The sequence below is a fragment of the Rissa tridactyla genome, chromosome Z, assembly GCF_028500815.1.
Source record: "Rissa tridactyla isolate bRisTri1 chromosome Z, bRisTri1.patW.cur.20221130, whole genome shotgun sequence".
In the NCBI taxonomy this organism is placed as follows: Eukaryota; Metazoa; Chordata; class Aves; order Charadriiformes; family Laridae; genus Rissa; species Rissa tridactyla.
Window position 1 is genome coordinate 9,512,948 of NC_071497.1, and position 16,351 is coordinate 9,529,298.

The window sequence follows — 16,351 nt, forward strand, 5'->3', positions numbered from 1 at the left end:
CCGCTCAGGACACCTTCCTCAGTCGCGATACGCAGGGGTGCCGGACCAGAGAAGACGAAGGCGGTCAGCACCCACACCGCCGCGCCGACCGCGGCCAGGGGACCGCCGGGCGCCGGACGGGTAGGTCAGAACCCCCGCAGAAACACGATCCGTGCCGCGCCCCCCGGGCCCGCAGCGGCTCCTGCCCCGGGAAGCGGCGGTCCCCGCTCTGCCGGCACTCCCGGTCCCCCCCTGCCCAGCAGGCCACAGCTGCCGGCCGTCCAGGCCGCGCGTCTCCCCACCGCGCCTCGCCCGGCGCCCCGGCCCTCCCGCCCCCGTACCCGCATCCTCACCCCCAGGCAGCGGGGCAAGGCTGCCCTCCCCGGCCGCCGGGCGAGGGGGGGACGCAGGGGACGCCGCCGGCCCTTCAGCTTAGAGGCGGCCCCTCCCCCGCCAGCGGCCTCGGAACGGCGGCGGCGACAGCGCCCCTTGTTTGCGCGCGCGGAGGCCGCTGAGCGCATGCGCGCCCCCGCCCGCTCCCCGCCCCGCGCCCCCGCCCCGCGCCCCCGCCCTTCCTCTGGACGTCACCCCCCGCCGTGACGTAATTCTCACCCCGTCACGCTCGACACCACGTCATAGGCAGTCAGGGAAGGCGAGGGTTGAGGCGACGGAGAGCGACCTCACCCTGCTTGGAAATTACCGCTAAATTAATTAAATCGGGCTGTTCTGCCAAAGCAATAGTTAGGGCACTACTGCAGAATCGTGCATTGTCCGCGTTTGGCCCCCAGTGATGTAATCACAGGACATTTTCAGGCATTTCTCTGTTCAAAAGTGCGTTTATTGCAGCGGGTGGCTATACAGAGATCACGACCGTTTCCTCCGATTCTCCCCGGGGATCATTCTCTCCACGGTGCGTCATCCCAGACGGCCAGGAGTGTGATTTTCAAAGCATTTTTACCGGATTTTCGTATGTTTTTGCACCGGGAACTGAAGAAACACCGTTTTGAGGAGGGAGCTCCTGGCAGCAGGCGTGTAGGGGGCCCGATGATGCTGGGGCTTCGTGATGATGACCCCCTGGCATGCAATTTCCTTTATCCTGCTCCAAAACACCCTCTTTCATCTCCATTGCGCGAGCGAGCATGTAACTAACCTTCCTTTGATGAGCCAGAGCCTCCTCTTTGTCATTTACCTGGGTGTTTATTGAAAAGAGAAAGACAAAAAACAAGCTTATAAGCTAAAGAACAAGGCAGGCTATGTGAATTGACAGATTTGCTCCCCTAAGGACTCACGATGAACAGCTGAACAAAATACTAACCAAATCTATTAACATCTTCAGGATTTCATGAGGATTGTCCAGCTCTTCGACTTTCCTGCAGTCCCCATCTGATGAGAGCAGGATGGACAGTTTTTGTCCCAGACTGTTCTGGTTCCCTCGTAACTTGACACGTCCTACGGAAAACAAAAGTATGAGGACTGTGGAACTTAGGAAGAGAAAATCTGCTTTGGGGTAAAAGGGGAATGCGTAAAACTGAATTCTGAACGATCTCCTCTGAAAGAGCAATGCAAGCTACAGCTTCTTCACCCTTAGCATTACTTGAACGCTAAACAGCCCTTTCATTGTATAGATGAGCAAACTGAGAATAAAATTCTTTTCACTCCACAAAAAAAATATACATCAATGCTCTAGTTAAACAGTAATTTGTGGTAATTTGTTTTTTAAACAGTAGGTAGCCTAAAAAAAAAGGGTTTTTGACAAAAGCTGTTGAAAAGTTTCCAAGATTTCTAAAAAGATTAACAGACATTACTGGGAGCTAGGGAAACAATGACATCGGTATAGGGGATATGGATACTCAGGATGTATGCTGTTTTAGTATTGCATCCCAAGGCTGCTCAAGGAATCTAGAAGACCCACCAAAGCTTCTAAGCCTGGCACCTCCAAATCAATGGCTAGCACAAATGTACCTTGAAGTGCCATTCCTAAATTCTGCTATGGCTTTGACCATGACATAAGCACTTAAAATACTTCTCCGTATCCTTTTCCTTAAAGAAGAAAAGAATAAGAATTTTTCCTCTTCTTAGAGTGCCTTGTAATTCACAGATGACCATGTGAAGTATAAGCAGAGTAATAAATACTGATATACATGCACATACATAATAAAAAAAAGGTATTCTAATTAGTATTCCAGTGAAAACTCAGTAGGTATTTTTTGCACTTCTCTTCCTTCCCTACCTCTTATGTAGAGATCACTTGAAAGAAACCCATCACATTAAATTGCTGACAGCATCTAAAATGGCCAGGCTAAACTTGCCAGATGGTAGCTTTTCTGTGCTGTTTTCATAAGGAGCAACTTTAATATCCAGAATGTTATTGTCATCCTGGATAACAGCCTATTTATTTGAGCATGTTTTTTACTCAGATAATACAGTATATGATTGTGTAATAAAAAAGGGCCACATCAAAAGCCTAGACTGGTAGCTCCAACATCCTACAGCAGTACTTATGTATTCTACGTATACATAGACACCCTACCGTACATATGCAAAACTTCCAGTAGAAATTCTTCAACTACATGACGCACTATTTAACGTATTTACAGTTTTGACATAACTTGGTCTTTCTCTTTTTTCACTCTTCAGAAGCCTCCATTAGCAATTAAACCACAACCATACATTTAATACAGTAAGGTCTGCCTCTGCCGCTTGTCAGCTAACTTCTTTTCTATTCAGCCATTAGATACAAAGCATGTCCAGTTACCATCGTCTTTCAGACGTCTCCAGTTTATAAATTTAGTTTCCTTCTTAATCTTTATCACTTCTGCAAGCCTCAGGGCTTGGTCTTTCCTCTGCATTAGCTGCTGCTCAAATGCAATCCTGAAGGCATCTGCCATTACATAAGCTTCATCTTTACTCTTCTTCAGATTTTCAACCTGGTTTTTAATTCAGAGAAAAGGTAAAGTATATTAAGCCGTTTGGAAGCAATAGCAGATTTAAAATATATATTAAGAGACAGACTGAAGCCATTACCACAGACAGCTTTTAAATAAATATAATCAAAGTAGTAGAAACCAAGTGCTTTCTTGCCACATGAAGTGCATTTGAAATGTGTATTGATTCTTTACCCCGTTATTCTCCGCATGCACACACCACCACCCATCTACACAGACAAGCTGCCAGCAGTGCCCATTGGTCTCTGCACATGCAGAAGAGCTTGAGGAGGGCATTAATGTCCCCTGCCAGTTGGACCACCAGCAAAAGGAGCAAAAGAAGGGTATCTATGTCAGGGATAAGAAGTTTGGTACAAAAGGGACATGACGGTACTTATTTTCAAAACCAGCAAGTCACCTGGGACTTCTGCTGTGGGACCACAAGGACAGCAACCACGTTCGCAGAGTTAAATATAAATTAGAAGAAAAAAATCTTCTATCTAAACCAATAGAATTTCACTAAATGAAAAACCTTAAGAGCTTGAAAATCACGTTATTGATTTACGTGTAAGTACAGAGTTTCCCGCAAGATGAGCTTCCTGACCTAGCTGGGTGAGCGGGCTTGTGAGTGGCGGCGTCAATGCAAGGGACGGTTGGAACGCACTGCCAAGAAGGAAGGGGAAGGGGAGTCACCCCCACCAGTGGTAGTCCGCACTCACACTGCGTATACATTTACACAGTGTATACATATTTTTAGATTAAGAAAATGTGTGTGGAAGAAAAAAGAATGAGAAAGAAATTTTTTTTTAACTAGTAAATCTAATTTGATGTCATAATGTCAGTTTTCTATCAGCAAAAGTTAGGGCATTAAAAGCTTTACAAACAAATATTACATTATGTCTGTGAAGCTTTCTTGTTTTAAGATACATTGGTTTGCGTCAGCTGCGGTAGAGTGTTTGTGGTTTTATTTGGTTCTGAGCACAAGCGCCCCTCTGCTTGTTCGTGTCTAAGCTGATCAGCGTAAGTTACCTCTTGCTTGAGATGAAGAAGTTGCTTTCGAGTTACAGCTGCCATTTTAGCACAGGGACAAGGCTGCCCCCCAGAAGTATTGCAGGTGCAGGCTCCAAGGACCGCCAGCTTAACATCAAAAACAAACCACCAGTTAAATACCTATCTGCATACACAACGCAATCCAAGAGATGCCGGATGACTAGTAAAAAAACCATCTTGAAACTACAAAAGGAGTGTAAGGGTGAGGGGAAGCAAGCACGCTACAAGAGATTTCAGCGCTATTTCTTTTGACACACAACCACACACGTGAAACATATTTTTCTGCAAGATAACATAAAGGCAAAAATTGTTGGCCTGTATGTGCCACTCCCTGCAGACCTCATTAGAATTATTTTTTTCACTCAAAGTAAAGCAGTAGGCATAGGAGTTAACAGCTAAGATATTAGGAAGAAAAAATAAGCATGCTGGCTGGGGAAAAATAGCCTGATGCTCCTTCTGTCCTTTCTTTGCAATATAGGAATCACAATGCATGACACATTAGAAAACTGATTAACAGGCATGCAGGGGAATATTGTCATTATCTAAAAGTAAATCCAAAGAAACAGTGAAATAATCAGTAAGCAAAATTTATCTGTATATTTTGCATATAAACATATCTTTGAACCAGCCATTTTGAAAAACACAGAAGTCATACTTACTTCAAGACCTGTAAAATCTGTAATGTCACTTTTATTCAGGGACATGTTTTCCTGAACAACCTTCTGTTGTTTCACATCCAGCATGGCAAGAAATTCCAAGCACTGCTGATTCAGGACTATGAAATAAAACAAGGAAAGTTACTAAAAAATCTGCTGCTCTGATTTCTTAATCTCTGGGTTTAAAAAAGCCCAAATTAAACAGTTCAGTAGTATAAGCATCAGTTTGGGAATGTATTGGGACTACGTAGATCAGGAAACTCAGATCCCTCTGTGTTTTCCTAGGGAATGACCCACTTGCAGAGACACCATCTCGTATGTTGCTCTGCCTCAGTACTAGAGGGCTCATTTCTTTGTACACTTACACCTGAGGCAGCTGCTCCTTTAGAATAGCACAACGTTGAGAATATAATGATGTACGTATGTCAGCTATTTTAGAGCTTTTTGGAAGCCAAAAATAAGGGAAAGGTGCTTGAGCCATCTGACCCAGCCAGACGCCTGCACAACCTGCGGTTTGAAAACCTCCACTATAAAGCCAGCACGCTGAATTACCTCAAAGTTTGTGCTATGGGAATCTCTAAGTGTGCATGTTAAAAATGAACGTCTCTGATGCAGATTGTCATTGTAGCAGGAGCGCTCGGTGGCTGCCCTGGCTGCTGTTGCCACCTTCCAGGACAGGACCAGGAGCACAGACCGGTTGTTTCCCTCCTCGCCCAGGGTGTCACCATGCCAGGGAGATAAGATAGGTATACTTCTTTCACACGTGATCTACGCTGTAAGCTTGACATACCTGACTTTTCCTATCATTTAAGGTTTTTTTTTTTTCAGTTCAAGTGACAATGTGACAAGAAAAACAAACACAAAATTCTGTTTAAAAAGGGTTTCTGCATATCCACTAATGTCAGCTTCCACTAACAAGAGACTTATCCTGACAGAAAGCTTCCTTCATAGCTCAGTCCTGAATTATTGCTGAGAAACAGTATGGGAAGAGGAATAGCTGCTGGTGGCTTACTTGAATTTTCAGCTGTAAGAGTTTTAACTTCTTCTGTTCTCAGTTTCAGTGCTTCCTTGAGAGCTGCATTTTCACAATATATCCTGCAGAAGTCAGAAAAAGTCTGTATTATCTTTTAAAAAAAAAAAGTATTTTAAAATGGGCACTCAAATGAAAAAAAAAATATTAGCCTGTTAAAACACTGTATCTAATAATTCTGCAAATTAAAGTTAGGATTGGTGAAAAGATTGAAGAGAAAAATCAAAACTGAAAAGAGTATTCATTTTGACAAGGTATTATCCATGCAGCACTATATAAGCAGTTTCCTCACTTCTAAATTTTTTTGTGGAAAATATTGTAAAATTTTTCCATAACAATATCTGTACCAATAATACGTAGTATGCTGTTAGATCCAAATCCCCTAGCCAGGGGCCAGTAAGCAACCTAAAGCTACTCCAAACCCTCTGAAGAAAGTTCTGTGCGTAGGCTGGGTCTGCCTGGCACAGAACCAAGGCGAAGGAAGGGGGCTATGCCAGGCTTGGCTTCTGTGGAGTCACTCCTCCTTATCCAGGCTGCAGGTGGCTCTGCAGCGAGCAAAACCAAGAGCAAAACCAAGAATCTCTGCGCTCATAGAGAGGTTTCTCTGCAACCCAGAGAGCATGTCCTGTCCAAACAGGCTCGCCTTGTTCAGGAGACCGCACCCTCACCCCACCCATTTAAATGCGTCCAAGTATGTTCAAGTGAATGTTAAGAAAAATAAAATTTAAAAGAAAAAAAAAAAAACATTCATGTGTAAGTAGCAGGTGCCAACAACTTCAGAGTTTAACAAGAGCTGAGTTTAAGTAGCACATTACCATTAGAAACTCAAAGAAATTTGTAATTACAAACCTCTGAACACTGGCTAGAAATATCTTACTTCCTTGAAAGAACATAATTGTTATTGGACATGCAACAACATAGCTCTGGTATTAATTTTAGAACGTAAACTTCCTGTAGTCTTAATACTGTTTTCAAGAACAGCTGTACTTTCAAGTGTTGCAACCTGAGAACATACAATATGCCTTTATAATGCATTTTTCCTTGAAGTACTTAAGAATTTCCTTCTTGAATAGAAAGGTGGCAATCTAACATCCTAAATGTTAAAGCAATGTAATATATTTGGTGCATCTCTTCAGCTGTCAGTAAATGCAGCATACTGTAAATTCATGGTTTTGCTTCAAACTAAATGGTAACCTGAATTATTTAACATGAATAAACAATGGGAAACAGACATTCTTCTCATCCTGCCGTCTCAGATATCAGAAAATCTTTATGCAAAGTGGACTGAGCTCCTGGCTTGCAGTTTTCTGAAGCCATGTCTTTAGCTTTCAACAGTTAACAGTAATTTTGTTGCTCCAGAATACCTGGCTACACTTCCCATCCCCAAAGCCAGAGTTTTTCAAGAGGTATCCCTTGACAAGTATAACTAAGTTCACAGGTGCCGCGATTGAGAGACGGGACACTGCTTGATGCAAGCAAGATGTCCGTTTATTAGACGCGTCGGAAAGCTTTTTATACAGCTACTTAACAGTTACATAAATTACGCAAATTCTATCATTTCTAATTGGCTTAGCTCTAAATGTTTCATTACAATAATCCCTCCTACTTGCGGTTTCGCTACATGCTAGAAGCTACAGTTTTGGAATGTGCTAAAAGCTACAGTGATAACTTGTTGATTAACTCCCTACTTCTTCAAGGTTATTTATCTCAGACCTGCAAGGCCAGTTGTTCCCTGGCTCCTCAGAGTTATTTGTCTCAGATCTGCAAGGTCGGCATGCCTTCGAGTTTCTTGCATACTTGTACTTTTCCGTTAGCCGCCCCGACACACAGGTGAACAAGACACAGTATCTTCTTACAAATTCATAGTTTGAAAACTTTTTCATTATTTTTTAAGTTTGAAAATTTTAAATAAAAATCTTCGCTGAAATAATTGTAACTGATGGGGAGACTTCAGAGATACCATTTCTACATTCGAGTAAGTGAGCCTGCTGGTCACATTTTTCAACATCTGTTATTGCCTTATTAGTTTAGTGCCTCTGGCATCTTCTGCTTGCCTAACCACACCTGCTCTCCGTCCAGAGTAACTCTTATTTAAACAAAGAACCAGTTGATCAGCCTCTCTTAAAAACATTCCATTTTACCTGTATGTATGCTCATACCTACAATGCAAGAAAATAAAGCAATGATTAACCAGCAAATGATACTTCCACATGCATGCACATACCATTATTTTCTATGCCCCATTTACAGTTAAATTAAGTAAGGACAGTCTGGCTGCAGCTGCCTAACATAATAGCGTAACGGGATGAAAATGAAGACTCAGCCTAGCAAAACTAGCCTATATACACACTAAAGAATTGAGACAAAATCATTTTAGTAGTTTTAATTGAAAAATACAAATGTGACTAGCAAGAAAATTAAATAAATATTCACAATTCCAGAAGGAAATTGTGAAAACAGAAAAACTCCATAAAACCTGATGAAGCAAACTTGGAACACAGGAAAGATGGCATATAACACTGAATGCAATTAAAAACCCCACAAAGATACACAGTGTAAGTCGAATACCTGTCATACTTTTCTGTCCATGTGTCTTCTATGTTTTTAAATCTATCCTGATCAAATTCAATCTCCCATTGCAAAATATTAATTTCCTGTGGAAACAAAAACAAACTTGCAGCCGCTCATCACAAGCCTCCCACTGAAAGGAGGAAGACGAAATGCTGGTGCCAATTTTGGCGCTGGCAGAGATCTAGATGACCAACGATGATGACAATCTGTTGCACTGTTAAAAATACATTTGGTACAGACACGAAAAAGTTTCTGCATCACTGATCTATGGATTCCAGACTGCACTGCACGACCTAATGCTGGTAGTACTCATGACAAAAGCAAGCCCACTGTCATATTTCCCTGTCCTCTTACTGTCCTGTGGAAAGGTCACATAGGAGGAGAGACAAAGCATAAAACTCAATTTAACAAGGTAGGTCAATGCCACCTTCCTCCTCCTCCCTCATCTTCCCTATGAAAATTGGGCACCCATTTCTTACACTTGTTGGAAGTGACAGTTTAATAACTAAGAAATAGGGCAACCCACTATGAATGACTGTGAAACTCACAACAGAGACCAACTGAAAATACAGAGAGAACTCTAGTAACTGTCAGGTATTATTTGTACACACTAAAGCATGCAAACATAGAGACCAAAAGAGTTACACATGAACATTTTCCCTTTCTAGTAAGAAGGAATATGAACGCTTAAAAAAAACCCCTGGAACTAATGCCAGATTTCTACTGAAAAAACAGGAACAGTCTGATAACCCCTTATTAATCTAGTATGTTTTTGCACAGGTGTGAAGGAAACATGCACCCTTACCTTTTCTAAAGTTCTCTTTTCTTCCTCAGTTTTTTGAAGCATTGCTTTTGTATGACTAGTGGCTTTATTAAAGACTGCCTGGAAAAAAAAAAAAAAATCACAACTCTGTCAAATCCTGTAATTAAGCTTACTTGATTTAGCTTTAGCCACATTTTCAGTTTTACATCAAGAGAAATTCACATTCTTAGTTAAGCAGGAGCGTGCTGAATTACAGACAGCAGCAACTTGGTTGTAAGTCCCAGCAGATCTAATTTCAGGTCGCTAAATAGCTATGTTGCATAAGGAACTTGTGTTCCAATCCCATAATCTTTTCTACTGAAAAACGTAGCATCATTTAAAATGAGATGACATCTTCTTTAGGGCTTGAACACAAAATCAGCTCTTAAAAAATATTAGTTACAACACACTTATAGTTTGATCCAGATATAACTTACTAAAAATGTCTGAAGGTATAAACTGCAGAACTATAAATGGGTTATGCAAGTAGGCTAAAAACCAGAAACTGATTTCAACACAATTCATTGCGATAATGAAAAAAAATATTGCAAACTGAACAAAAGACTGACGTAACATTTAACGCATAACGTCCTCTAAGACAACAGACACAGTAGTCAACAGAAAATACCTATGCTTTGGAGCAGAATTTCAAGCACTGGCAAAATCTGCAATTTGAAGGATTGGAAATAAAGCCTTATTTTTGTAAGTTAAATAGCTAAATCTTCAGGGATCCTCAAAGATAAAATTATGAGAATTTGCTACAACAGTAAAGTCTTCTTAAATAACTGCAATAGTTCCACACAGAAAAAGTAGTAAATCGTAGAAGCTGAGTCTGTAGACACTTGCAGACTCAAGGTTTAAATTATAGCCCTGGGAAGAACTTAAGGTTTGGGGGTTTTGATGAGGAGTGGCAGAAATATTTCTTCTCTCTTCTTTCCTGTACCACTAAGTACTGAAATTATTTCTGAACAACTCATACCATGCTCTGCAGAATTCTTAGGGCTTCATCTTTTCCTTCAAGCTGTCTTTGTGATGCTTCAAGCTCAACTTTCAAAATTTCAACTTCCTGAAGCAAAATAAAATAGGTACACTGAGTAAAAGCCAAGGTAATCCTGTTAAAACTCGGCTGTAACAGCAATGTAAATTTGCCCTCTTCAAAAAACAAATATGATTCTTCTCTGACTAATAGCTTGCTTGCGATGAATAAATGTTAACCGTGCATGTTAGCACAAAATCCTTAAAGAAGAATACTCGTAATTATTATTCTTTCTGTTCTCTTTTAGTGTATTTGGAAAATAAGCCACCAAATACTGTAGTTCTTCCTTGCTTGTTGTATATACCAACACGGGTCTGGAGCTTTAAAATAATAAAGCAAAACAGAATAGCAGATATACATGCAGGCAAATAGATGCAACAGATACAAAATACAGTAAATATTACAAACATACACTAAAATATAAATGCTACATTAACATAATGTACAATATCTTGTACAAAATATCCATACTCTATAGCGCAGATATCATGTTAGGACTGTTAGATCAAAACCACTGCTTGCCCAGAACAAAATAACAACAACAAAACAGATTCCTGCTCCAGGTACATGCCAATCACGTCTTCATGCAACATTCCCAGAACATGGGAATGATGAACAAAGCAGTTTTTCAATTTCCAAGTGTTAAAAGAAAAATTACTGCCTTGTATACTTATCTTTCCTTAACCCCTATCTGGGTCACTCAGTTGTTCACTTGCGGTCATACAAAACTTTTTTCATAGTTCTTCCCAGTTATATTACTTCAGCAGTTGATTCTGAAAACGTATCTGGGAGCAATGGCAAATTATCAGTTTTGTCCAATTGAAAATGAGTAAGGTTCTTGACATTTTAACTTCCTGCACACTGAAGGCTCTTCATGCTAAGAGAGCATGAAAATGATCTACCACGGGCTATCCTGAGGTTAAAGAACACAGAGCAGATGAAGTGTGTACTTTCATAGCGGAGATCATCCTGCTCTTTCTGCCTGGGTTGATGCCAACATATCAACACAGTAAAATTAAAATGTAGGAGTTAACTACCTTTCCACAGTGAAAACCCAAAGACTGTTGTGTTTACAGGGCAGATTTTCAGGCCCAAAGCTTAATAAAAAAAGAAAACCTGCTAGAAAAGGAGTACAATCCTTTTAATATTCTTGACATCTTTAAAAATACTCCCTCCCAACCCCCCCCCCCAAAAAAAATAAAATCCAGGGTATAAAGTGCATCTCACACTGTGATTTCCTGGCATAAAATGTTATGAGGCTTCCAACTAGCACTCTAATTTCAAGACCCTGAATCCATCCAAGTTCTGGACACACCAAGGTCTTCAGCTAAACTAACACTGTGCTTTAATTTTCTACATGAAAAGGAAATGCAGATTTCAAGAGCAGCACTCTTGCACTCTTGGCACAGTGACTAACCTCTAGAGCTTCCCGAAGTTGTTCCTTTAGTTCTTCATTGGACACTTCAGTATTAGATTCTGTCAGATTGATAGGAGATAGTAAAAGATAAGATAGTAAAATATTTACGAAAGAAAACATGAGAATTTGCTTTACCCTGAAAACAGGTAATGTGCGGAGGTGAATTTTCATCTTTGTGGTTTTTTTTCTTCTTCTGGAGCTAATACACAGATTTAAGAAATACATAAATACTAAGCTCAAACATATTGTTTCACAGTTAAAGAAGTAAAATGGGGAAAAAAAAGAACAGTTGTAGAGAGACCTAAAATAAGGACAATTATTTTATAATTTTCTTTAAAAAAAGCCCAAAGCAATAAAATTGCCATCTTGATTAAAAAATAATTTAATTTTTTAGATTCTTTTCAGATTGTAACTTTTCAACAACCAAACTAAACACAACAGTGGCTAGCACTATTAAGAAGTAGGGGCCATTTGCAAGAGATGAAGATCAAGTGCAGTGTTGGGAGTGTCCCACAAGATCCAGTATTCTTCTAAACAAGCAGTTACTACTGGTACTGTTTTTCTTAAACGGAGCATTGCAGATATATGTTAAGATGCCACCTCCTCCTAAATCAGAGTCAGGTTCACGTGGACCTTAACTCATGCTTTCACGGACATTGCTGTGTGAAAGACCTAGACCTTTCTCATCAGACAGACACCAGCAGGACAGTGAAACCAGCAGGAATTATGCTGCTCTCATTAATTCTCACTGAAGATGCTGAAACCAGCAAAGAATAATTATATTGCTTAGCTTACTGCAGTGTGCAGAGAGGATAGTAGGGACTCATTTTAAAGGAAAGAAATAAGCAAGTTATATGGAAATATTTCAGTCAAAGTACTTAAAATGGATAAAAACGTAAGGCAAAGCATCTGAAGTGTAATGAACAGCACAGCCTTCATTTGATGTTATTTACAGCAGTGTTGTCCTCACAAAAAAAAATAATAATGCCAACACCGTGAAAACAGAGATGTGCAGGTTCTAAAAACAACTTCTTAACCTCAAAAGTAAGGCAAATTCACAAATTTCAACTAAGTAGCAAACAGGATTTTGAATACTTGGCTATTAGCTTTAGACGCAATCTCTAGGAAGACACATTTAAACAAATCAGGAATCAAAGCAATTCCACTCAATGTCATTATATGCATTTAGAGAAAAACAACGCTGTCCCCCACCACAGGGTGCTTTTCGCCAAATATCACTTCCAAATGTAAAAATAAACATTTAAAAACTGGTCATTTTACACTAAGAAGGGCCACAGCCTCATTCACTGGAAAGGAATTCTGCCATTAACTGTTTTGGGAGGAAGATCTGGGAACAGAATACACAAAAGGGCTGCCTCCTTTTTTGCCACCAGCAGCAGACGGAGAGGTCGCCCAGCCACCCTGCCAAGGCTGCGCTGGATCCCAGCAGGTTTGCAACGCACACGCATTTCATGGAATCCTGCAGAGATTTCAAAGCCTTTCGGCAAACAGTTTGAATTAAACTTGACACCTCGTGAAACAGATGAACTGTGAGGCAGTTTTGCCGAGATTTTTCTCACAGTGAATAATTAACTTCCAAATTACTCTTACCGCAGCTATTCTGTCGAGTTGGACCAGTAACAGGCTTTTTAGATGATCCACCGTAAAAACTGTTTCGTTTTGAACCAGGAAGAGCTGCGGCATCGCTTTCTTCCACTCTTTTTGCTGACAAGAGAGAACTACACACCTTTCCAGATCCCTTCCTAGATCTAAATGAATAGGAGTTTTGTAAATTTTCCCCTTGATAAACAGCTCCAGGTCTTCTCCCAAGTCCGTTTCCCAAGTCTCCACACGTCATGTCATCCTCTTCTGCTTCCTCCATCTTCTCCTATTTTTTTTTTTTCTTCCTATTGAGAGCACTTCACTTACTGGCAATGTGAACAGTGCCTCCCTTGAAACAAGTATTTTACCTAGAAAAACAGAAAAACTCCATAATTAAAGCAGCAAAAGAACATAAAAATGAAAAATCTGAAGCTAATGGTGCGTAGCTGCTTCCAATACGGCTTCGGTCTGCTGTAAAACATCGCTCCCGCCGCACGGTAGAACGTTAAAGCGTTACATATTTAAAAAAAACCAAACAACAAAAACACATTAAAGTGAAACCTCCGGCTGCGGACGCATCTGCAGGGGAAGGAAGGGGAGCGGCGGTGGTCGGGTGGAATCGCCTCGGTGACCCCCCCGCGACATTCCCACACTCCTGCCCTCCCCTCCCGGTCTCCCCCCCCCCGCCGCCGGAGCCCCCGGACCCACCTGCCCGCCCGGCTTCGGCGCTGCCGGTCCCGCCCCGGGGCGGGCTGGAGCAGCCGGCAGCCGCAACGCGATCCCACAGCTCCACGGGAGGCTAGAAATTTTTCAAGCAAATGAAGAGTTTTACTGTTCAAATTCGTGTATATAAAAACTTTATTAGCAAGCGCTTTCTACAGAATCCTAAATATCTTCCATGACTGGGACGTGTGATGGAGACTATTAAGAGAAAAAGGAGGAAAAAACCTTATTGCTTAATATTCCACACCAGTGCAGACACAGCTAATGTTTCCTGACACCGCAAGTAATTCCCAAAGTTCTTATAATCGTTTTAAAATATCTCTCTTACCACGTCACTTCTCTTCCCTCCAAAATAAAGCACCCTCCTTAAACTACATCACATGCCCCTCACTCGACATTACCCTCCATACATTCAAGAGTAAAGTGGAGTATAGCAGGTTTTAGTCTAAAAATTCAGAAACAGACAAAACTCCTTTTCAGGACACCATTTTGCCCTTTGGAAATCAAAAGCTCCTCAGCTGCCACTAGTTACCAGGATTGCACACTTTTCTTGCAGGGGGGAAGGTTTGGTTTTAATTGTAGGCTCCAAGAAATTCTCAGTTACGGAACCCAGTTCCTGCTACTAAGGGCAACCGTGTCATTTTCATCCTTTCATTCACAGATGAATTTTCACTTGTGTCAGCTCTCCTGTGTGCCTCTCCCATAGTGCTCCACGGGCTGTTTCAAAGCCTTACAACCTGGCTATTCTGAACCACCTTCTACTCCCCCGACCATACCATGTTACAGTAAAATTGATTTTAGTTTATCATACAAAAATGATGAATGTAATTTATTAAACCCTCCCAGGAAGCGATCCAGCAGAGTTACTTTATCAGCAAATGTCAATTGTTGTCCTTCATCCATTGCTCAATCCATTGCATAATCTGATCCAAATTTCTCTCTAGGTCTTCTGGAGTGTTGCTGGGTAATTGGTGTACAATTTCCTCTCTATATGATGACATAGCTTCCTCATAAAGTGTCTGAAAAATTTCACACTGAATGTTGTCTTGCAGCTTTTTCCCTTTGTAGCCCCTAGAAAATGAGAGAAATACCGGGAGAGTCTCAAATATGCAGAGAAGTATAGAGGGTTCTATAAAGAATCAGTAATTTATATCCTAGAAAAATCTCCAATGAAGTCACACAACAGTATGTCACTCCTTATTTACTCCACTGACATACCTGCTTTCAAGTCTGTCATACAGGAATGAATTTTCTGTACGAAGTACAAATACTATATCAAACCACCGTTCAGGGAAAAAGTCACAGCCGTGATAATCAATAATCACTCCACCCTCACTCATTTTATCTTCTAGTTCATCAATTACCTACAAAGGAAACAAAGACAGACAGGTTTATCTGAAATTACAGAAAGTCAAGATAGAAAAATGATAGGTTTTGAAGTTGCACTTACCCTGTCTTCATCCAAAATCGGACAATCATATTCCTCATCAAAACCTTCATACAGTTCACCTGCAGCAAAAATAATTTGTGGAAGTTTATGAAATAACAGTGGTTATTAGAATTATTTATATTGTTACATTTACTTCAGGAGATAGTGTTCACAGCAAGGAAGGCTTTGTTTACAAATCCATATAAGGCTAAGTTATTTATTACTTATTACAAAGCATGCTATGGCTACATAAATGCTTTTTTAATTCATGCCTTCAAAAATATTTCTGTTAAAGCAAATCCATTGCTTTTTCATTTAATATAGAACACACGTGCTAGAAGCACATTGTTACACAAAGCAAAAATATCTAAAGTACTTTGATGGACTGCTTCGTTCATACAGCCTACCTTCTTTTGCCATGTCACCCACATTAATATAGGTCATCCCAGATCTTGACGCAAGTTCTTTTCCAAGCGTGGTTTTCCCAACACCCGGAGTACCTAACGAGAAAACACCATATAATAGAAGGGCATGTAAGAGAAGCATGTTAGAGAAGAGCATCTAAGACCTCTTCAAATAACCTTCTATGGAACCAAAAAGAAAACTTTGGTCAGTCACGTTGGCAATTCCATAGAAAAACGGGCAAAAAGGTGCATGACAAGAAAAAACAAATAGGAGCAACACCTAGAGATTATAAAAAACATCCTACGAAAAAACCTCACTTTGTGTAGAAGTGTTATTCTAACCGAGGCGAGGCAAAAGTAAAACCTGCTTCGTTTAAAAGCCCTAACATGGAGAAGCCCCACGTTTTCATGCAGAGCAGCCCGGCCCCGGCTGCGCGGGGACCTCGACCCCAAACCTCCGCCCCGGCTGTGAAGAGAGCTGGGGTCTCCCTCCGCCGCCCCAGCTCGGGCCCCACCCGCACCCCCACCGCTCCCAGCCCCGCCGGGGCCAAGCGACCCGGGCACCACCGGCGTCCTCGACCCCCGAGACACCCCGGGGCCCGTCCCCACCGCCCCGCACCGGTGAGGAGAAGGTTGGGCCGCCTCATGCTGCCCGGCGGCGGCCGCTGGTCTCCTAGGAGACACGTGCGCAGGGGCCTCCGCCACGCACGGCGCACGCCGATGGCGTC

The 16,351-nt window shown here is 41.4% G+C and overlaps 3 protein-coding genes and 1 long non-coding RNA gene across 10 annotated transcripts in view; 1 reads left to right on the forward strand and 3 right to left on the reverse strand.

Annotated features, from left to right (window-relative positions):
- The window catches only part of ZFYVE16 (zinc finger FYVE-type containing 16), a 33,238-nt gene extending 32,751 nt beyond the window's left edge, over nucleotides 1–487 (reverse strand). For 5 of the 6 annotated variants that reach the window (XM_054184562.1, XM_054184564.1, XM_054184563.1 and 2 more), the window contains exon 1: nucleotides 333–487. The gene's annotated coding sequence lies outside the window, so the exon portion shown is untranslated. Of the gene's footprint in view, nucleotides 1–320 lie in introns of all 6 variants that reach the window. The other variant, XM_054184560.1, reaches the window with a different exon arrangement.
- Nucleotides 8–3,917, forward strand: LOC128902155 (uncharacterized). The gene is made up of 3 exons (XR_008463657.1): nucleotides 8–120; nucleotides 1,316–1,443; nucleotides 3,142–3,917. It is a non-coding gene; the product is annotated as an uncharacterized LOC128902155 (long non-coding RNA).
- Nucleotides 781–13,909, reverse strand: CCDC125 (coiled-coil domain containing 125). 2 transcript variants are annotated; one of them, XM_054184571.1, is made up of 12 exons: nucleotides 13,776–13,909; nucleotides 13,077–13,435; nucleotides 11,466–11,524; nucleotides 9,992–10,078; nucleotides 9,016–9,093; nucleotides 8,208–8,293; nucleotides 5,622–5,704; nucleotides 4,613–4,728; nucleotides 3,933–4,040; nucleotides 2,735–2,906; nucleotides 1,295–1,428; nucleotides 781–1,168 (listed from the first exon to the last, which is right to left on the reverse strand). In XM_054184571.1, exons 2-12 carry the CDS (start codon nucleotides 13,345–13,347, stop codon nucleotides 923–925), a joined length of 1,440 nt encoding a protein of 479 aa, XP_054040546.1. In that variant the 5' UTR covers nucleotides 13,348–13,435; nucleotides 13,776–13,909; the 3' UTR covers nucleotides 781–922. The 2 variants fall into 2 exon arrangements, with proteins under 2 accessions (XP_054040546.1, XP_054040547.1); XM_054184572.1 differs by lacking the exon at nucleotides 13,776–13,909 and adding an exon at nucleotides 13,629–13,715.
- AK6 (adenylate kinase 6) lies at nucleotides 13,908–16,324 on the reverse strand. The gene is made up of 5 exons (XM_054184573.1): nucleotides 16,243–16,324; nucleotides 15,627–15,719; nucleotides 15,241–15,299; nucleotides 15,009–15,154; nucleotides 13,908–14,861 (listed from the first exon to the last, which is right to left on the reverse strand). The coding sequence occupies exons 1-5, from the start codon at nucleotides 16,268–16,270 to the stop codon at nucleotides 14,672–14,674; spliced, it is 516 nt and encodes a 171-aa protein (XP_054040548.1). The 5' UTR covers nucleotides 16,271–16,324; the 3' UTR covers nucleotides 13,908–14,671.
- Between the last annotated feature and the right edge of the window lie 27 nt (nucleotides 16,325–16,351).